Below are 22273 nucleotides of genomic sequence, written 5' to 3'. Positions count from 1 at the left end.
GCCTGTCATACTTCTGTTCCTTTTTAACCCCTGGCTGCATATCCCCATAAAGTGCTATATTTAGAAACTTGATTGAGACAGTGCTTACACAGCCTTTCTGCTTTGCTTTTCTCCTTAAAAGCCTTTGGGTCAACAAATCACCACTGCCTGATTTGGTATCAGAATGGAGACCAAAGCTTTTCCTATAACAGTTAGTTATGCTGCTAAGAAGGCCCTCCCCAACCCCCAAGGTGCTTTTATTTACCGCAGGGCATAGGTTCCTTAAAGAGACCGAAAGGACAGAAAATTAATATGAGGTTGTGATCACAAACAGAGATAGAAGCTAGGGTTTAATATTCTGTTCATTAGTGTTCAGAATCCTACTTTAAACAAATGGCTTTCTCAGAGATATGAGCGTCCACATGCAGTGCAGAGGGAGCCCATCGATTGAGCATCCAACGTGGTGCTATTTCTATAAAAGATAACCCTGTAAATATTGAGCATTTAAATTGAGTACAGATTTTAGAATTTCACCTCTACTTTCAATATTACATATATCATGGGGACTTTAAAAAAATGAGAATAAAACCACTTTAGGGGTAGAGGGAAGGGAGGTAAAGGCTCATGTGCTTTGGTCTTCTGTGCTTTAAAGTTTTATGACCCATGGCGCCTCCCTTGGGAGGATGAAGTGCAGAGAGCACACATAGCTCATAAAATTATGAAGATTTTTATAGTATATAATTAACACGGAACTTTCTATGAACTTTCTCGTAGTTGAACAGTTTCCTTTTGTTAAAGAATTTAATCTTATTTTGCTACTAAATTAAAATTTTAGATTTTTAACAGCAGTCAGTTTTTAAGTTTTTGTCTTGCAATAGAAATATATAATCATATTATAATTCAGTGGGTTTTGTAGTTCATGGACCAAAAAAGATTTAATATGCTAAAGGTCTCTTAAGTTCATCCCTATAAAATATTTTGTATGATGTAGTAAATTTTTTTAGACTATTTCTATGCTCAGTATTTTCCTTTTAAAATCTTTTCCATGAGAAGAAACGTATTAATCAGATGAGAAACTTTGGAGAGGGTTTTCTGAAAATTTTTTTATTCTTTTTTTTTTACATATTCAAAAAACATACTGTGCTAAATGAAAATACAGTAAATAACTAGAAAATATATTGTATTTCACTTTTAACATGTGACTTCATACGTATGTAATGTTGCTGAATTATAAGGCATATTATTGAATGACAGTAAATTTTATAGATACTTATTCTTCAAAGAGAATGAAATGATGTCTCATTCTCTAGTTGATGATTTTGGAAAACTGAAAATATTAAGTAACTTACCCAAGGTCACACAATTAGAAAGTAGCAGAACTGGGCCAGAATCTTAAGACTCCTAACTCTGAGTTTGTGTCTTTATTATACCTTATTAATATAAAAAAGTTGGTAGGACTGTCTTACTGGAGTAAGTTCAGTCTTTAATGTTTTAATGTGCTGCTCCTTTGTATCTAGTTATGCGTTGTATCCTTTGGATATATATTGGGGATTTCATTTAGCATTAAAAAAAGTTGGAGTGGGTAATTTTGAATCTTTAACTAAACTTATAACAACTGTCAAGGATATTTGAGCCAGGCAAAGGGTCTATGGAAAATAAATGAACGTAAATAATTGACGGAAGGGAATGTTTATATATGAAGAATTGAGCTAGAAATCATCTGGTAGCCTGGTTATCAGATTAGCCAGACATACTGTGGAGTTTAAAAGCAACTTACATTTTGATGAATTGTATAATCCTGTATATGTACCTGTAAGTTAAGTTACCTAAAGTGATACGTTTTCAGATTTAGGGGAGAGAGGCTAGCTTCCGGCTAACTGCAGGTTCAGTTCTTTATAGTATTTGAAAGATACATTTCATTTGTATTCTAGGGAATGAAGGAGTGTTAGTTTACGAGTAAGACAGTCATGTATCATTATAATTCTTCCTACTTAAAAATTTAAAACTTTTCAGCTGGTTAATAAGATTCCTGGGTTGTGCGAGGTTAAATCATTGTGCAGTTCTGATGTGCATCATGGAGACATGGGTTTTGGGCAGCTGCTGGGATAGTCCCTGTTCGCTTGCCTGTGAGGGAGCAAAGCTTGGTCCTACCCTGGAAGCTTGGGGTCAGCCTCCTGCTCCCTCCATCTGATAAGCCCAAAGCCTAGGGTCGCTGCTTAAGGCTGGGCACCCTCTGATGCTCAGGGTCACATGGCGCTAAACCGAGCTGCTGTTTGTGGCCTCACCAGTGTACTTAAAAGGAGACTTTTCTCGTATTTTCTCTGAATTTATTGTTTTCTTCTTTATAGATGATCATGGGAACAGCAATAGTAGTCATGTAAAAATCTTTTTACCGAAAAAGCTGCTTGAATGTCTGCCGAAATGTTCAAGTTTACCAAAAGAGAGGCACCGATGGAACACTAATGAGGTAGATAAACTTCTATTTTTAAGGGTATAATTATTTTAAGGCAAACTTTAGGTTGTGTTATACAGTACTACTTTCTGTTAGCTTTAAATTCAAAATACTGAACTAGAGAATTTCAAGGAGAGGGATATTTAATCTTACTGGACAGAAACCAACATGTATCTCGGTCTGTCTCTGATCTGCCTGGCTTGCATTGAAAATGTAAAATTTGTGCACTGACTTAACTAAAGGAGCATGAGTTTCTGTGTTTGTATTTTCTTGCCTTTGGCGTCTTGCATTTGGTGGTTAACCTGCCTGCATCTCAGGTAAACATTAGTTCTGCGTTGTCACAAATTATAAATATGCAGCCCCTGTGTGTTGCACACCATATAGTGCTTTGACAATGTGAAGTTTCTGTGGAATCGGAAGGGTAGCAAAACAGATTTAGTTCTCTCTGATGCAAGATTCTTGGAGAATTAACTGCTTTGCCTTAACAATAGGAATTTTTATTAGGAAGGAATGCTGTATGTTAGATTGTATATTTGGCATTCAGATAGTAGATTGACATTGTAGAATGAACAGCAGTTTATCTTCTTGGGTGAAGTTTCTTTTTATGGCAGATTTTTATCTGAGATTCTTAGTAATAGGAATGCATTGTTTTGTCATCTTTGTTATTTTAATATCTGAGTATTTTAATTTAGCGTAATAGTCGTTGGTGATAAGAATTGGGTACGTGTCCATTTCAGTTTAGAATGATATTTATTGTGGTGATGAGAATCGGGTACATGCTCATCGGTTTGTAAATTATATTTCTTTAAATCATATAGCTGGGGTTACTGGTTTTACCAAGTTGATTTAAATTCACTTGTGTTGCTGGTTGAGCTTTTACTTCCAAGTCAGGTGAAATATAACACCCAACCTCACACTGATTGGCACTCAGTTTTTTTGGGGATTTTTTTAGGACACAAGAGGAAAATATTGTTGTCTGTTGGCTTTGTTTTTGAAAGATTCTGCCAGCTTCTTGAGTCAGAATAGTTTTGAGGTGTGGGAAGTTAATGGATGGAAATCCCTTTACTTAATGAAAAGTTACAGATTTAAATACTTTGTAGAACCTTGCAGCTTTGTTACTTTGTCTCAACTGATGTTAAATCTCTTAGGATATATATTTATTTATGTATGTGTGTGTATTATTTTTATATGCATGAATGATATTTTCCCCTTAGGTAGAATACATTTACTTAGACAAACATTAGCTAATTTAGAGCCCTGTGGTTTTTAACCCACTATTTATTAACAAGTTCAAACATTTTAGACATGGAAACAAAGTAAATATGCTGAAAATTAGTCATAATCGTGGATTGTAATTTTTTTGTGGATTATAATTCTTATCAGCAACATAGTGTTATTTGGAAACCAGCAGTTCTGTACTAGTTATAAATTATTTTAAAAACTCAGTATGTTCCTTAGTATTCTGTGAAATATATATTTGATAGCATATTATTATACATCAGCTCCAGTTTAGGTTATTTTATTTATTTTTTTGAGGGGGATACCGGGGATTGAACTCCATTCCTTGTGCTTGAGAGGCAGGCAATGGGACCCCTGAGCTAAATCCCTGGCCCCATTAGCTCCAGTTTGAAAGTGTAAAAGAAGTACAGAATAGATGTTTTTCAATATTAATGCTTCTTATGAAATTGGCAATATAATTTAAATTAGATCTGAAACCAGAAGAGGCCTAATGATTACAATTGGTGGCTTGAAGAATCTTACAACTAGCAGTGACATTAGATTTGTGGGTTCAAAACCATTTTGGAAGTTTGAAGCCATGCTCTTTATCTTTCACATGTTTATTTACTGTTAAATTATTTACGTATTCCATTTTACCAATATACTAGTATATAAAACACTAGTGAAGAATTTTTGTAGAGGATGAGGTTAAAAGAAAAATAACAAGTTCTGTATTTTCTCTCAAGCCCCACCCCCAACTCCTTTCCTATCTTCCCAGTTAGAGAAAGGAAAAGGCATCTTGCCTCTGGCTGGGGAAACGTGAAATTAGGGTTCCGGCTGGGAAGAGGGGGATTGGTGTGTGCAGGCTGTCTCAGCTGCAGCACATAGAGGGAGAGGCTCCTAAGGGTGGGGGCCCAGGAAATAGCACAGGCAAAGGGTGGCCACAAGTTCTCCTGCCCCTTGATCTTGTGCTCTTTCAGTAGTTTGTCAGCTCAGCACTGACAGAGATTCTTGGGAGAGAACTGAGTTTAAAGGCTGGCCCATGTTTCTCTGTAAAGGGCCTTGCTGTATGTGTCCTTTCCTGTTTATTTCGTGGCTTGGGAAAAGTAGAGGAATGTTACGTGTGACAGCAGAAGACTTACATGCGAGTCGTTAGTTCTGTAGGGTGTTACGTGGTGGTACTGTTACTGGTTTTATTTTATTTTGAGCTGGTTTGGATAATAGTAGGTACAAAAAAATCAGGACAGCTACCAGAATGCTTACTCCTTTGGCTTTGCTGAGTATTGGCATTTCCCCATGTTCCTCGGCTTTCCATCCTTTTTTTTTTTTGGTTTTTTGAGACAGGGTCTCAACTACATAGTTGAGTCTGACCTGGAACTCACTATGTAGCCCAGGCTGGTCTTGAACTCCCAGCAATCCTCCTGCCTCAGCCTCCCGAGTGCTGGGATTACAGGCATGTGCCACCATGCCTGGTTACACCATCCTTGCTGACATTAAAACCTGAAGGAAACTGAGTTCAGTGGACTTACCTCTCTCCCTGGAGCTCTGTGGTCCTGGGTAAGGGAAAATTCTGTCGAGTCAACATTGCCCGTGAAACACCTTGATTTGTCTGTCGAGGGGAGGTTCAGAGCCATTAGAAAGAGCCCATTCTCTACCTGGAGTTGGAGTAGGCGGCTGTTGTTTTGGTTGAGGCCGCAGGAAACACTGCTTGTATTCAGAGGCTGTGTTGTACAGAAACTTCCGTTCTTTAAATCCAACTTCCTGAGACGAGGGGCTGGAACTGGAAGAGGGGCGTGGACCTGAGAACAGTTGAGTGCCCTGGAGAGTTGCGTTTCCAGCTCGCTCTGCACATTGTGCTTGCCAAGTAACACTGGCAGCCCTTTCTCTCTCACTGTCTCGCTCTTTCTGTGGGGTGTGTGCAGTTGAACTCCTAGGAACAATGTGTGTGGGTGCGTGCCTGAGTGTCTGGTGTTTGTATGTAGGGAGGCAGAGGGAGCTTGTGCTCATTCAGATGTTTGTTCAGCCTCTGTTCTTTGCCAGTGACTGGGTATTTTATGTTTTTTCTAAGCCGTGTACTGATGTAAGATGACTAATATTTTTTAGGGATGGAGGACATAGGTAGAAAGGATTAGATAATTGGGTCAAGGCAGCATACTTGATGGAGCTGTTTCTTAGCTTAATTTCTTTGTGTTACTTATTAATTTCTAGGAACTTTAATTCTGTTACTTGTTATGTAGGCTTTTAATTAAAGACCCCATAACTCTAAATTGCCTGAGTGTTCTCAGCAAATCCATTCTGTAATGTAGTTTTGAATTAGAGTTAATGGTAGATTAGTAGTGTGGATTCGCATGCAAGTGTTTGGTGCAGCTGAATGTCACTCAAAGGAAGACTAAGATGAAGAGAGGTCTTTGGCCTAGCTAAGGTTTTTTTTTTTTAACCTTGTCTAGTCCATTGGAAGATATAAAATCTGCCCTTCTTGAATATTAATTTGCAGTTGCAAAATAAGTGTATCTACAAGCAGATCAGTTTTAGACTATGCACTCTCACCACACTGATCCCCAGTTCTGGAGACGATGAAGGGGTGATGACGAGGACTACAACAGTAATGGTGGAAGCAAACATTTATCGAACATTTATTGTATGCTAGGCACTGTTGAATTCTTCACATGAATAATCACATTTAATCCTTTTATAGTCACTCCTGTCCACTGGGACAAAATACCTGACAACCACAATTTAAAAGGAGGAGAGGTTTATTTTGGCTCGCACTTTGAGAAGTTTCAGTTCATAGTTGGCTGGCTTGATTGTAGAAAAGGCAGGGAGGAAGGGCCTGGGCTGAGGAAAGCTGCTCAGGTCAGGGCAATCAGGAACCAAGACAAGGGGGAGCAGCTGGGGAGAGACAAGCCTGTAAATCACCTCTTCCTATAAGACCCCGCCTCCGGCAGCAAGCCAATGTAGCAGGCCCACCTCTGAATACAGGAACCCTCTGGGGACATTCAAGATCTAAACCACAGTCCTCTGAACTGTTCCTATGAGGTGGGTTGTTTGATTATCCTCATAGTATAGGTTCTGAAACCTTAGCTGGGTAGAAACATTAGTGTTCCCAGAGCTAAGGAGCTGGAAAGATGGGCAGCTTGACTTTGGTGCCCACATTTCGTCCTGCCTGCTGCAAGAGCAATTACCAGTGGACTTTTCCAGTATCTTGCAGCTGTCCAGTAATTTCACATCTTTTTGTTTATGAAATTGTTTGCCTTCTGTTTTCATTTGCATGTTCAAGCATTATACATAAATTGTATTTTTTGAATGATTCTTTTTCTTAAAAAGTAGCAAAACTCATTTCTTAGAGAAATAGTTTTGATTCTTAATAATGAATATTAATAGTGCTTCTGGATAATGAAGAAAATATATTACAAGTAGAAATTTTGTACCTGTGTATAATTTAAGGATTAGGTCTGATTCTTATTTTCAGGGCAGGGGATAAAGAATGTATTAGCATGTTCTTTAATGGAGCCCAGTCTTACTTCTTAATCATTTGGTATTCACATCTTTACTAGCTAGGTGAACCAATTATGAGGTTTCTGCATTTTAAGTTAATATTTTTAAGGCCCAGAGCCAGAAATAATTATGTTAATGCAACTTTCTGATTGCACAAATGACTACTTCATAATTACACTTACTAGTACGCTACGTATGTTGTCCAGACTGAAATTTCTTTTGTTTAGTCATTAATTAGCTGTTTGACTTAAAATATAACTACTGTATTCCCGAGTCTCCAGCTCTGGATTTCAGGTGGCATTCTTCCAAAGCCAGTCTAATACAGCACCATCAACCTTTTATAATGAATATGTTTGCCCTAAATATGCTCAAATCACTTTTGTGCTACTATTTTTGAACGCCTAATGATCTCTTGTTTTTTTCTTTTAGTACAGTTTCCTTAGAGTAAGGAAACAATTCTAATTTGTACTGATTGTTTAAAGAAAGTGACATCACATGCTTTTAATTGCTGGTAGCTTCAGAAGTTTTTATATTAAAAATTATTTTTTAATGGTAACGATGTCTACATAGAAAGTAGTGTAGATTTAGATGGTACAGTTCAAGCCACACCTAGGAGCTTGAAGAAAAAACTCAAGTATAATTATAAATTTTTTTTTATAGGAAGAGAATTATCCTTTTAAATCCTGAAAAAAATCTCCTCCCAACTGTTTGTATTTAGGTAAGAAAAATGGGCTTTCAGACTGCGAATTATTAAATTACATTTCATTTCAGTTTTTTTTTTTTTTGAGATGGAGTCTTGATATGTATTTCAGGCTGACCTTGAACTCTATGTAGCCCAGGGTGGCTTCAGAACTCATGGTGATCCTCCTGTCTCAGCCTCTCTTGAGTGCTGGGATTACAGGCGCGTCGCACCATATCTGGGTCCGGTTTTTTGTTTTTAAACAAGCTAAATTACCCTTTAAAATGTATTTAATCTTTTGTGTGTGTGTGTGTGTGTGTGTGTGGGCATACATTCTTGAGTTTTTAGTATTTTTAATTTTTTTCTTGTATAACTTTATAAAGTTGTGGATTTAGGCCTGTACTATTTCATTGGTTGATTTTTGCCAGTATATTTATGTCACACCTTTGAAATATGCAGCCACACCTTTTGGGGATTGGTTAGAGCTCTTTAAATTTACTAAATGTGAGCTAAGCTGAAGAGTACCAGTACTCCAGTAGTTGTAAAGATCAGGGGTATATTTTGGCTTTGCTGACCTGGAAAGTTAGTTAACCGTGAAGTAGAGCTTTGTTTAGCTTTAACAGAGCTAGTGATTTGAATAATCCTGGATTGTTTTTGGATTAAATTGCAGATATAAAAATGTAGGTGTGAACTGCAAACACAAGGAACTGAGTTTTAGAAGTGACACCATTTGATTTTTGAACGCAGTATACAAAATCAGGTTTCAAATTAAACATTATGATTTTTAGTAATTGGGTTAAATATAATTCCCCTGTTCAGCTTAATAGTAAATGAAATAAATGGGTGCCGAAACCTAAGGAAGCACAAGTCTGTGTGTCAGACAGTGGTGTCACACGGTGTCTGGCCTGGTACGGCAGCAATAGGTAGGATGTGCTGAGACCCGGGGCAGAGCCCAGCGTGCTTCCTTCCGTCCTGGTGAGAGCCGGCTCCTCACAGGCAGGGTTGACTCTGAGGGACATAAGACGGCAGCTTTCACCTGCAGAGAGTAATGCCTGTGAAATTTGATCAAGATGTTAAAGACAGTTTCTTAAAAAAGATTTCTGTGGGTCTACCTCAGATTAGGCCCAAACTATTTTATTTAATATTGCTGCAGTATGTAGCACCTATATTGTTTATAACTGCTTGTGGAATGAATGAAGTACATAAAACTATAAAAAACTCAGTGTAAATTTCCTCATTCTTAAGAGTTCTTATGCAAATATAAGACACAGATACATACATTACGTAAAGAGGAACCAAAAAAACCAATTAAATTTGTATTAGTAGTGTTAATACAACAGATGATGCTTTGCTGAAACCAAATTGTCTCTTGCAACGTGAATATTATTATACTGACTCTTCTCAAGCAGGTTTTTTGGAACTCGGCATGGGGCACTACCCTGTGTCCTGCAATTATCATCTCCTTCCTCACTGAGAAAACATTTCTGCAGCAAACATTTCTGTTGAGTCCATGTTAGGTCTTGGTACAAATACATCATTCAGTCTTAAGTTCACTTCATTTAGTCCGAGAACCGTTTAAATGGCACTACTGGGCACTAAGGCACAGTAATCACAAACACAAGCAGTGAGTTTTTGCATTGTTATAGGTGTTACTTTTTCAGATTGTAAATTAAATGAAGGTATAAAATCAGTGGCTTTACGAACCACAGATTCAGATAATAATTCCACAGACCTGAATTGAGAACCACTGCTGTCTTGGAAAGGATGCAAAGCTGGCGCAGAAGCAGGTTCGGACTTGGCTCTGCCTCTGGTCACATGGGTGTTACGTGAGACACTGGCCTGCTCAGCCTCCTCGAGAGGCATGAGTGACCTCTGGAGGTCTGACTCTTAAAGATTGTTACTATTTTAGAGTTGTTTCGCAGTGTACGACTTCTGGGAGGCTTGATTCCAGTTTGGGAGATTAATTTTTTTGTCTTTTTTACTGTTACTCGTCATCCCTTTATTTTTGCTTTTAAAGTATACAATTCAGTGGCTTTCAGTATGTGCACAGAGTTGTACAACCTCTACTTCCTAATTCTAGAACATTTTCATCACCCCAGCAGCGTCTGGTCTTTCTCACCTGGGGTCTTCAGGGGCTTTGGTGTTGTCTCCAGTTTCTATACCTGTGTGGTTCTGCGGTTGAAATGGGACAGATTGTCTTTGCCCAGTCTCTGTGCTGTTTCCTGAGGGTGCTTGTAAAAATGTTCGGTGCACGGGAAGGTGTGTTCCAAGTTGGATGGAGAGTGCTTGAGGTGTTTTTTTAGTTGGAGATACTCAATTGATGTCTGTTGGATAAAATGTCCCATCTTTTGCAGTAAGTGGGAGAAGCTGAGGCCCATGGGAGGTGGGCTGAGGCAGAATGGGGTGAATACCTGGAGAAGTTGGTATGTTTTGGCCTAGTGAACTTGAGGTGTGAGTTGGTCAGAATCACTTGGGGACTGGTTCCCTTTAAAGGAGGCTCTTGTGAGGGAAGAGAGGTGGTCAGAAGGCCAAGGCCACGCATGGGGGAGAGGAAGGAGAAGCTGGCCCGGAGGGAGGCTTGCTGGGTTGCCAGATGGGGTTCAGAGTTGGAAAGGCTCAAGAATTCCATTTGCAGAATGGCGGGGTTAGGGGATGCTTACGACACCTTTTTAAAAGTTAAGGAAGAATCAGGAATGCAAATCTGAGAAAGGTGCGTTGAAGCACAGTACCTTGAAATCAGATAGGATCTGTGAGATGCGGCCTGAGCAGACCCACTTTCCTTTGTGCCTGACTGGACTGGAAGCTGTGAGGCAACAGATCCCCTTTCCTGGAAGCGGAAGACACTTATTAACGTGCGTGTTAAAGTCTTCTTGTACCGTTGAACAAAATTTAGACTTCTTAACTCTGATTTAAGAGTTTATTTAAGAATTACTTTTGTTAAATGCTTTAATTATTATTAATCAAATTTTTATATGGTAACATTTTCTAGTAATTTTTAACAATGCATTTCTCAGGCAGTTCAGAGAACCTGCTGTGTGGTGATTATGTATTTTTTATTTCAAAATTGAGGATAGTAAAGTGTTTTGGAATCAGCATCCATCTTCGTCTAGTACTGTATGCTGTATCCTTTCTGTCCTTTCTCTGTGTTACTGGCTGTCCTTGCTGGACTGTAAATTCTAGGTGGACAGGGATCTCCTCTGTGTTCACTGGTAGATCTGAGAGCTGAGAGCATCACCTGGCACTTCCTGGGTGTCCGGGCCCGTTCACTGGAGAATGAGTGCAGAGCCCACTGGATCACACTGTTGTGCCAAGGTTGCAGCTGGGCTGCATGTGATTCATCCTGAGGTTAGCCGGCCTTACCAGCAGCTGTCACCAGTAGCACCCAGCAGATGCATGGGCGCGACCCTGGAAGACATGTGCTTCCTGTACATGAGCAGGCTCCCGGACAGTGGTGGAAGGAAGGAGCTGGAAGGAAGGAGCACTTGAGGCAGATGTGCTCCATTCAGAGGTGCTCTGGAAGGAGGGAGGGAGGAAGAGGCAGGAGCCACACTGTCCCCTATGGAGCAGCTCTTTTCTTGGTGGAGGCGTGAAGCTGAGGACAGGGGGGTATGCTCCCTCACCTCCTGGCTGATGCCCAGAGAACAGCACCCAAGCCACCCAGAGCCCTGCATCAGAAAGGCACAGTTGTCTCTAGACTTTCTTCTGTCCCCTTGTGGGCCTAGGAACTTCTAAATTAATTTGTTTTGCAGTACTGGGGATTGAACCCAGAGCCTCACACATTATGCATCCTAAGCATTCTACCCCTGAGCTACATCCTCAGCCCTATTTTAAAAAAATTATTTGTTTTTATTAACCCAGAATAGGTTTTGTAACCTGGCTATTCTTTTGATAGGTTGTACATTAACCCTTTCTTGACAGTGATTGACAGCATCATGTTAATTGACTGCATATTAATATTGTTGGATTCCATGCCATCACTTTTTGCATTCAGTGATGTTTTTGAGGCCCTGCTCTAGTCCAGGTACTGGTTGGAGATGCTGGGAGTACCAGCCAAAGTTCTGTTCTCAAGAGGCTTGTAGTTTAGAGGGAATAACAGACAGTGCATATGAAACAGATAGTAAGACTTTCAGAGAGCACTGAGGGAACAGAATAGGATCCTGAGATGTGGGCAGTGTAGGTGGAGTTTTTCAGGGAAGGCCTTCTTTTAGGAAATGAAGTTTGAGCTGAGATCTGAATGGTGAAGAGGGGTTGGCTGAGGGTATGAGGAAGAACGTTTTAGGCAGGGTAAGAGCCTGTGCCAAGGCCTTGTGGCAGGCATATGCTCACTGTTGGTTGGAGCTGAGACACTGGGCGATGAGCTAGGTGAGTAGGTTAGTGTGGACCTTGTAGTACCATGGAGGCAGGAAGCCTTGGGATTTGGCTTGAAGGGCAATGGGAAGCCATCGGAGGATGAGTTATCAGGAGGTGACAGGCATAATATGGAATTTTCTTTGCAGTCTTTTCTTTTGCTGCTTTGTGGTTGTAAGGGGAAGCAGAGAAACTAGTCAGGAGACTGCTGCAGTCCTTATAATCTTTGTAAGAAGATGATGGTGGCAGTGGAGAGAGGGAGAGGATGTAATTTTTTGTTTTGGTTGTTTTGAGACAGGGTCTCACTATGTAGTTGAGACTGACTTGGAACTCACTGTGTAGCCCAGGCTGGTCTCAAACTCACAGCGATCCTCCTGCCTCAGCCTTCCGAGTGTGGGGATTACAGGTGTGTGCCACAACACCCAGCTGAGATGTAATTTGAAGATCCCCAGGATTGGATGGAGAGGGAAAGGAAAGAGAAATCAAGAGTGAGTCCTGATTTATGGCCTTGGTGCCTGCACTGGTGCAGGTGGTCATCAGGGAGAAAAGGACGACTGAGAGAGGAGAGGATGAGGGCTGGTCTAACTCACAGCGATCCTCCTGCCTCAGCCTTCCGAGTGCTGGGATTACAGGTGTGTGCCACAACACCCAGCTGAGATGTAATTTGAAGATCCCCAGGATTGGATGGAGAGGGAAAGGAAAGAGAAATCAAGAGTGAGTCCTGATTTATGGCCTTGGTGCCTGCACTGGTGCAGGTGGTCATCAGGGAGAAAAGGACGACTGAGAGAGGAGAGGATGGGACGGGAGTGAGTTGAGAATGTTCTTCTGGGAATTATTAATTGTGGGACATCGACTAATCACCAAAGTGAGGATGTTGAGCATGCACCTGTCTAGTACTCTTGGTAGAGATCCTGCCTGGAGACTGCAACTGGAGAGCCTGATGTGTCTGGGTGGCACGTAACACCATAGACTAGATGAGGCCACCTGCGTGGAGAGGGGGACATGAAACCTGCACAGAGGAGGAGGCCACGGGGAAGCATGTGAACCAGGCGGGGGTCCCTCACTTAGCAGCTTAGAACAACGCAGCTTTCCACCTCACAGTTCTATAGGTGACACATCTGACATAGATCTCACAGGCTGAGAATGAAGGAACAGCAGGCTGCATTCCTGTCCAGAGGCCCTTGACAGAGTCTGCATCCTGCCTGTACCACACTGTCTAGAGGCTACTGAATTTCTTGGCTTGTGGCCCTTTCTCAAAGCCAGCAATATAGGGTGTCCCTGGCCTTCCTGCCATCCTCACAGCTCTTTCTCTGCCTATGGCCTCTCCTCCCTCCCTCTCTGCTTCCACTTTTAAGGGTTCTTTTGATTACCCCGAGTCCACATGGACAATTCAGGAAAATCTCCCTCATGGGAGGTCACCTGATTAGGAACCTAAATTCCACCTGCAGCCTCATTTATCTTTTGCCACTTAACATAGACACATAGTTCTGGGGATTAGGATGTGGATATCTCTGAGGGACCATGATTCTTCCTGTTGTACAGGATATAGTCAGAGGTTGCCCAGAAGTTGAGTAAGATGAGGATGGAGAAGTCACCGTGGGTTTGGTCATCTAGAGGCTGTTAGTGACCTTGATGAATGGTTTCAGTGAAGTGTCGTTTCACAAACCCAGTGGAGTGGGCTGAAGGTGAAAGAGGTGAGGATGTGGAAGTTGTAAATGTTAGTGTTTTCTTGGGAGTTGTGCTGTGAAGCAAAGTAGTAAAATTGTGGTAAAATTATAAAGGAGAGGCCCAGGACAGCTCTGAAAGTGTGAGATGGGAGATCTAGTGTAGTGCTGTCATCAGGGGCCGAGGCTCTTTGAGGAAGGGGCTGAGGGTCGCACCTGTTGTCCAAATAGGTTAACAGGATGAAGGAAGGACCTGGAGTGAAATCATGCAGTGGTTTGTAGAGATGTAGACATGAAGATAGAATTAATATGGTTACTTAATAGGGTCTTGATTCCTGTATCTGCTTTTGGGCCCAGGCAGAATCCTTGTCAGCAGCCACACAGGCCCCCAGCATCACACCAGATGCTCTTATTATTCCACAGGTATCAGCCTACTCTTCAGGAGCCTGGCCCAGCTGTGCCATGGTGGAGTGCCAGCCCCCTGCTGTGCAGAGCTCCATTCTTCCCTGTGACTCTGTTCTTCTGCTTACTTCTCGCTAATTTGCAGCCCTGCCTCAGGTTTTCTTTTCATTGTTGTTTCAGTATCATTCACTCAACAGGGTTTATTGAACACCAGGCTTGGGGAATACTGTGGTGACCCAGACAGAGATCTGTGCCCTGTGAATCTCGCATTCCACTGGAACCCATCCCGTAAGCAGTAGGTTCCTCCAGGGCTGTCACTGTCTCATCTCTACATGAAGTTCTTGGAGGGTCCAGCCTGCTTGCTGTTGGACCCTGTTTACCTTATTAATAAAGGTTTCTGCTAGAGCTGACCAGCATTTCCTGCTGCTGGCATCCCCTATGCATTACCCAGTTCCCATCATTGGCTCTCACTTCATTGACTAGTTGCTCCTGGATTTTGGAGAGGGCTTCCCTGAAGCTGTGTCTGCAGGACCCTCTTTCCTACATGCCCCTTTCCTTACATCTCTTCTTATCCAGCTTATCACATTCTTAAAACTTCCCTGTCCCCTTGCCTCCCATCATACCTGTAGACAAATCCCAGTCCCAAATGAGCTCTGTCTCCTGGTCTCTGTGCCTGCACCCAAGCAGCTCATTGCTGCTGGAGACAAATAAGATGATGAAGCAGACTGTGATCTCTCTGTAAATTATTGATCATCAGCCTTGTGTGGGCATTGCTACCACCCACAGTCTTCCAGGATTCTCCCCAGCTCAGCCTGTTCTCCTGTTATGCTGTTTTGTACTTTCTGCTTTTCTCAGACCAGACCAGTCCTGTATTAGCTCCCGCTTGGAGCTGATGAACCTGTTTCACATTAGGATATAGAAGCCAGTGGGAGCTTCAGATCTGCCTACCTCCAAGCTATGCCCATTGTGTTTCCCGTTCAAAGGCCAGTGTGTTTCCATGAGTGCTGGACCCAGCCCTCTCCTGCTAGAGCAGATGTCCAGCAGCTGCCTTACACTCTTGCGTCAGCTGTACCTCCATGTCTGCTGCGTCGTTCAGAGTGTTGTGCAGAGATCTTCTGGTTAGACCCTTCCTGCACCAGCAGACAGCAGTCTCGCTGGCCCATGGTCCTTCTCTGTCCACAGCCCATTCAACAAGGAAGTTCTCTTACCATCAAAACTTCCTCCTAAAGTAATCTACTTATTCTTCCTACTTCTCACTTGAAAATCACTGCTCATCTCCTCCTGTGCATCCCCCTCCACTCCATACCATCTGCCTGTCAAGTTTTCCATCAGCATGAGACTTGCTGAGTGCTCGCCTTGTCCACACCTTGTTCATTGGGCAGTAGCCTCTGCATGGTTGACCTTAGTCCCTTCCGAGATGCCGCCTTCTCTGATACACTGTCCTGCTTGTTGTTTCCACCTCTCCTGACTCTGATCTTCTTCTAGGTCCTCCTTTCAACAGTGAAGTCCCTTGCAGCTGCTCTTTTTTCTCAGTAGTTTCACGTACTGACAGCATAACACGTGCCCCGCATTTAGTCCTAACCTTTCCTCAGATGAGCTTCAGTTGCTCATTGGCATCTCAGATACAGTCATGCAGACCTGGACTTGGACTGTATGTTTGTTTGATGTTACTGTAACAGAATAGCTGAAGCTATGTATTTATGAAGGAACGCGGTTTATTTAGCTCATAATTAGGGGCTGAAAGTCCAGGATCCAACAGCTCCATTGGTTGAGCTCCTGGTGCGGTAGGTGGCATCTTGATGGGTGTGAGTGTGAGCAGGAGAGATGGTGTGGCAAGACAGGAAGCCAGAGCACCAGAAGGGCCTGGTGTGCTCTCTGATAGCAACCCTGTCATAGGAACTGACCTGGGTCCCACGAGAAAGTTATCAGTTCCTGCCAAGGGCAGGGCCCTCTGTGACCTAACTGCTCTCTACTTGGCCTACCTTGTAAAGGTTCCACACCATCTCCAGATGTTGTCATGCTGAGAGTCACGCTGCCAGCCCTTGACCTGCTGCCCCTGTGCCTTGTTTCATCTCAACTAAAATCACATGCAGCATCAGGCTTTCCCCCGCCTTCCTCCTCCTCTGTCCCTGGATTCTTGGCACAGGGGCCTTTTTGCAGTTGAGTGGAGCCTGTGGTTACCTTCTCAGAAGCATGGCTTCAGCCATCCGCAGGGTTATGCAGGAAGCCAGCTGTACTGAAATATGTATCAGAATCTTAATAAGACAAGATGCACATATTTATGTATATTTCTTCAGTCTTCTTAAATATCATGATCTAGTGTGTCTGGAACTATCAAAATCGAGAGCATAATAAACACAAATGATATCTTACCATAACTGTTCATTTCAGATGCCCGTTTTTGGATCGGGTCTTTGTATTTGGGGGGGTCTGAGTTTTTTGAGTTCTTTGTATATTCTAGATAGTAGTCTTTAAAGACACCATATTTTACAAGATGATCAGTTTCTGAGAAATCTCCATTGTTAGTAAACTTTCACATGGTTGGCGGAGCCAAGGAAAGATCAGAGAAGTGATCAAGAAGTTAGCCCAGACCTGAGGTAGAGGTTCTCAGAGAAGGGACTGGCTATGAATGGGCTCACAGTTTCTTCTGATCAGGCTTTTGAGCATGAGAATAACTATGACTGTCTTCATTGTACATTCCCAAACTTCTTTTACTGTACTTCTCTGACATTGACATAATCCTGCGGTGACAACAGATTTTTTTGTGATTCTCATTTCACGTACTTCATAAATGTCATGATAATTAATCTTACTTTGTGTTCGTAGTTTCCAAGATAGTTTTCCTCCTAGCCCACTCATTAACTAATAGTTTTGTTTGGTTAATTCATGTTAGTCTTCAGTAGCACCCAGTTGTATCCTTATGAATTTCTGTAAATTGAAGGCAGTTTTAGGGGTTTAGCCCCACCCATATGCTTTCCCTTTTTCCTGAGATTGCATTGAAATGCAGTGTAATCATTAGTCAGGTTGGCTTCTTCCATTTTTGGAATAAGGGGTAAAGGTGTATGTGTATGTGGCTGATGTTACGTGTGCACCACATACACAGTGCATGTCTGCATGCTACATGTGTTGTGGGTTTTGCCTGTGTAGGGTGTGAGTAGATGGATGCCCTTAGGCGGAGGCCGTGAGAACAGTGCTTGTAGCAGTGAGTGGAGAGCAGCTCCCACACCAGTGCACAGTGTGTTGCACACTGAGGACTGAGATTCTGTGGTGGGGTGGCAGCCTGTCCTCTTCCGTGTAAGGCACCTCAGGTGCTCTGTGCTTCCAGGACAGTTAACTTACTTTTTAAGGAAGGCTTGGCGATTCAGTGAGTTAACAAGTGCAACCCAAACAAGTGCATTGTGAAACATTAGTTCATTTGCACAGTGCTGCTATGTGTATTATTATTGAGATACAAAAAGCACTGACTCTAAAGTAAAAGGTTGACATATTGGATTACATTAAAAGCACTTCTGTTTACCAAAAGATGCCATTAAGTGAATGAAAAATCAGAGTGACATTGGCCAGCGTCGGCCTTTATTCAGAATGTTTTAAAAATTCCTATAAGTCAATAGGAGGGAGAATAACCCAGTAGAAAAATGTGCAAGAGACTTAGCAGGTAGTTCACAAGTGGTCAGGAAACGTAGGGAAAGACACTCTGCTGCATTGGTCAGCAGGGAAGTGTGAAGACCGCAGTGAGATGCCATTTGTGTCCAAATGGCTGAATTATAAAAGACTGTCAGGTGTTGGCAAGGAATGGGGCAGTGGGCATCTACATTAGTTTAACCACTTTGGGAAACTAGAGCTGTGTCAGATTGGAAGCTAAGCACACCACGCATCTTAGCAACCCCACCCTCTGGGTATACTTTTCCAAAGGAACTGAACACATGTGTGTGTACCAAACACATCCCTGTGTCCTCAGGAGCATCACTTCAGATTCTCCAAAGCTGGAAGCAGCCCACATGTTCAGCAGCAAAAGAATGGAAAATTAATCCATATAATGTTAAACTGTAAAACTGTGGAAATGAGAGGATGCTGCACCCAGAAGTGAGTTGCTTTCACAAACAGAGTTGAAGACACCAGACAATCAAGTTCAGCCTCATATGATTCTGTGTGTAGCTTCAAAACAAGTTTGGAAACAGGCAGGATGAGTTTGTGGTGCTGGAGTCAGAAGTATTTACCTTTGGGGTGTGGGGAGGATGGGTGGCTGGGCTCCTGGGCTGTTGGTAATGTTCTATTTGGTGGTCATGAGTGTGGTGCCCGGACACATTACAACTACACTTAGGAATTGTGCCCTTTTCTGTTTGTGCATTTCAGTAAGGAGGCCAGTAAAGTGTTACATGGTGAGAAATAGATTATTAGATGCCATGAGCAAAATATAGCTGCACGCAACATGGCAGAGGCTCATGGAAAGTGTAGCACGATTCTATTTTTCTAAAGTTCAAAGGCCAGTGTGAAGCTATTTAGCTATTTAGGGACACATAGGAGACTGTGTGCGCCAGGCAGGCTTCAGTGAGGAAGCAGACCCACTGTGAGTGTCATGGAGTTGGGGAGCTGCCTCCTATAGGAATAAGACAAAAAAACCCCTTTCATGTCAGATCTGTTTTCTCTTTTTGTGGGGGATACCAGGCATCGAACTTTGGACCTTGTGCATGCAGGGCAGGTGCAGTGCCACTGAGCTGAATCCCTGGCCCAGATCTGTTTTGATAATCTGGGAGATCACAACATTCTCATCATCTAAATCTTGCTGAAAAATGGCCCTATCTGTCCATTTATGTGGGCCATGTTTCATTTGAATGTTTGTTCTGGCTCTTTTTATTTGCTTTGTAATGAGGAAGCAGTTGCCCAAATAAAGATATGCAGCTTTCCTGCCTGGGGCTGTAGTTTCTACATGGATGTGAAGGTTTGTACAAAAGTTCAAAACAAAGAGAATCTTGTATTATATCTATGCAAAGACTAGAAAGTTTTTTGCTCTGGTTATATAGACTTTAAGCTGCTTCTCTTGGTATACAGCATATGTAGAATGAATTTTGAGTGATGAGTATTTTTGGAATGAAATTATTTTTCATGAGTTAAATTTATAATGGTAAAGCCTTCTTAGTATTACTTATGGCATCTCTAAAATATGTAAAATTTCAGAGAAATATTTATTACGTAATGACATTTTTAGTGTTTGTGCTTTGAGTCAAATGTCACATAGGACATTTTTCATCAAGATTTTTTTTTTGGCACTGGGGATCGAACTCAGGACCTTGTGCTTATAAGGCAGGCGGTGGAACCACTGAGCTAAATCTCTGGCCAATTTTTTTTTTTTTTTGCGGGGGAGAGAGGGTCTGTAGTTGCTGCTGGCTTTGAACTTCTTTTGTAGCCCAGGGTAGCCTTGAACTCTAGATCCCCCTGCCTCAGCCTCCAGGGTGCTAGGATTAAAGTGTACCACCATGCCAAGTTTAAGAAAGAAAGTTTTGACAAGTTTTCTAACCAGTTTATTTTATATTATTTTATTTATTTTGGTACTAGGGATTGAACTCAGGACTTTATGCTTGCGAGGCAGGCAGTGGAACCACTGAGCTAAATCCCCAGCCCTAAAGCAGTATATTTTTGAGCATTATATCTGTTAATCTTTCTCATCCACTTGTTGATGAACACGAGTAGTAGATACCATAAAGATGAATTAAGATTCAACAAGCATGAAAAGAGGGAAAGGGGAACTAGAAGAGGGGAGGGAGAGGGGGAGGGAAGGGGATTAAATAAAGAAACAAAACTATTATATACCTGTATCAGTTTTCTTAGATGAGTGCAAAATGCATGTACTGAGAACATGTACTCATAAAATGTTTTTAAAAGTTCCCAATGCTTGTTAAAACAGGCGGATTGGATTGGGGGAACTGTCTGTAGGAGTTCAGCAATGGGGTTTTCAGCCCAGCAGGTGTGAGAGCTTGGGCCAACTCTGGATACAGGACAAGTAGGGGGGGATGTGTAGCTGAGGAGCTGGGTGTGGTCTGTGGAAGAAACATAGGGCCAAATGAGATTCTGGCTGCACCCAGCCAGCAGGGCTCTTGTGGAAGGCAGGCCAGGTGATCAGACATCACGGGGTGTGGCATTAGGGGGTTCTGGCTAAACCACAGGGTCAGGGTACTTGCTGATTCTGGGTTGTGTTGACCAGCTAGAATGGATGCTGGCGGTTCAAGCTAGGCAAGAAGAGGGTTAGGAGGAGCCGGTGAAGTGTGTGGTTGGAGACACTGTCAGTACCCTAGTGCTGAGGTGAGCCATGTGAGCCTACCTTCAGAAGTACACAGTTGGTGGGCACAGTATTGTAGTGAAGACAGACGTAAAATTTAACTGCTTTAGAGGGTTTAATGGAGTCATGGCCATGTGTATACAGGATGAATGTGGGCACAAATGAGGCACCAGTGAAATTGTGGATGTTAAAAAGCCCACAATCCTAAGTCTGCATTTCAAAGGCGAAGAGTTTTCTAGACAGATGGAGAATCATCAAGAAAACTCTAGGCTGAAGGCAGTATGTGCAACTGTGGGAAGGAGGAGGTAGTTTGTCCTGCCTGGGTTACTAGGTGTGGCTGGCTGAAGGTTTGAGAAGAGGGGGATGGAGGAGTTAAGGCGAGAGAGACAGAAGGCGCTGTGTGCTCTGTTGGGCTCACACTTTAACTCATAGGTAACAGGGATTAATTGAAAGATTTTAATCAAAAGAGTAAATGATTAGATTTTTATTTTACACAGTCACTTTGTGGACAGTATAGAGAATGGCTTGGAGAGAAGCTGGGAGTCTGGTGAGGAATCCAGACTGGAGATATTAATTAAGACCTATTTTTAGAAAGTAGACAAGTATCTGATGGGGGAGCTGGAACCAGTAGGGTTTGCATGACCTCTAAGATATGGTGGCTGTAGCAGGAGAGAAGATAGATTCTGATCTTTATGTACTTCATGGCGTTCACAGAGAGATGTGACTGGAAGGAGCAGTTAGAATTGAGGTTTCTGTACCATGCTCCTAGGTGAGGGGAGGCTGAGAAAGAGCTTTTGTGGTAAAACAGCTTTTTTGGGGGAGATAGAAGCCCCTTAGGAGAGTAGTAGGTGGCAGAAATGCTAGTTTTGTGACATGTAGATGGGGTCTGTTTGGTGTCTTCGCATCCTGGAAGATTTGAGTTGTTCTGAGGGTATTTATGATAAGCAAGTTCTTCTGGGAGTCTCTGCTTTCAGGGACACAAAGGATTTTAGGGACTCAGATGTCTTCCTCTCAAAATAATGTGTATGCTATAGCAGCACATTCTGGACCCTTAGTGAAGGAGACTCTGGCTTAAGTGGTAGTGAGCGGTACTGTAGATAATGAAATACACTGAGAAAAGCAGGTTGTAGGACTGATGAGTTTGTGTCTGTACAGTGGGTTTTGCAATAGTTGTGGAACATCTAGGTAGAGACCCTAGGAAGCAATTAAATAGACCTGGGAGGCTGAATGCTTGAAGATGCTGAGTACAGATGAAATCTTTCTAGAGAAATAGGAAGGATGGGGGAAAAACGTTCTGGAAGCGAACTGGAGGAAACTGAAAAATGGGAGTGGATGGGGGAACTGGGAGGAAAGTGAGTTTATAAAGGAAACTATAAGGAATAGCTGAATATGAGGAGAAATGGGAGGGTTACAGAAACCAAGGGAGGACAGAGTAGCAGGGATCAGCAGTGCCAGCTTGCAGAAAAACCACACACGTGTTAAGAAAATAGCTTCTGATTGTATGTACAACAGTGGTACTGTTTTGAGGAGGAAATGGGAGCTGTTTATTTAAATGAGTTTGAGACAATTCACTTATCACTTAAAAGTAACTAGATTAGTGCCCTGGCTTATAACCTCATAGCAAAATAAATATAGGACTGAGGATTTATTTAGCTCAGTGGTGCCGCCATCTGCCCCGCAAGTGTAAGAACCAGAGTTTGGTCCGGGGTACAATTAAAAAAAAAAAAAAAAAAAAAAAAAAATTTTTTAAAAAAAAAAAAAAA

At 42.2% G+C, this 22273-nt stretch overlaps 1 protein-coding gene across 5 annotated transcripts in view; it reads left to right on the top strand.

Moving 5' to 3' along the window:
• Positions 1 to 22273, top strand: part of Camta1 (calmodulin binding transcription activator 1) — a 696092-nt gene that overhangs the window by 21347 nt on the left and 652472 nt on the right. For all 5 annotated transcript variants that reach the window (XM_033767633.1, XM_033767641.1, XM_033767640.1 and 2 more), the window contains exon 3: positions 2328 to 2446. In XM_033767633.1, coding sequence (XP_033623524.1) covers positions 2328 to 2446 — 119 coding nt within the window. The remainder of the gene's footprint in view (positions 1 to 2327; positions 2447 to 22273) is intronic.

This window comes from Fukomys damarensis, unplaced genomic scaffold (genome assembly GCF_012274545.1).
Source record: "Fukomys damarensis isolate Sample0158 unplaced genomic scaffold, DMR_v1.0_HiC HiC_scaffold_23, whole genome shotgun sequence".
Taxonomy (NCBI): Eukaryota; Metazoa; Chordata; class Mammalia; order Rodentia; family Bathyergidae; genus Fukomys; species Fukomys damarensis.
This window is presented reverse-complemented; position numbering and strand designations above follow the sequence as displayed.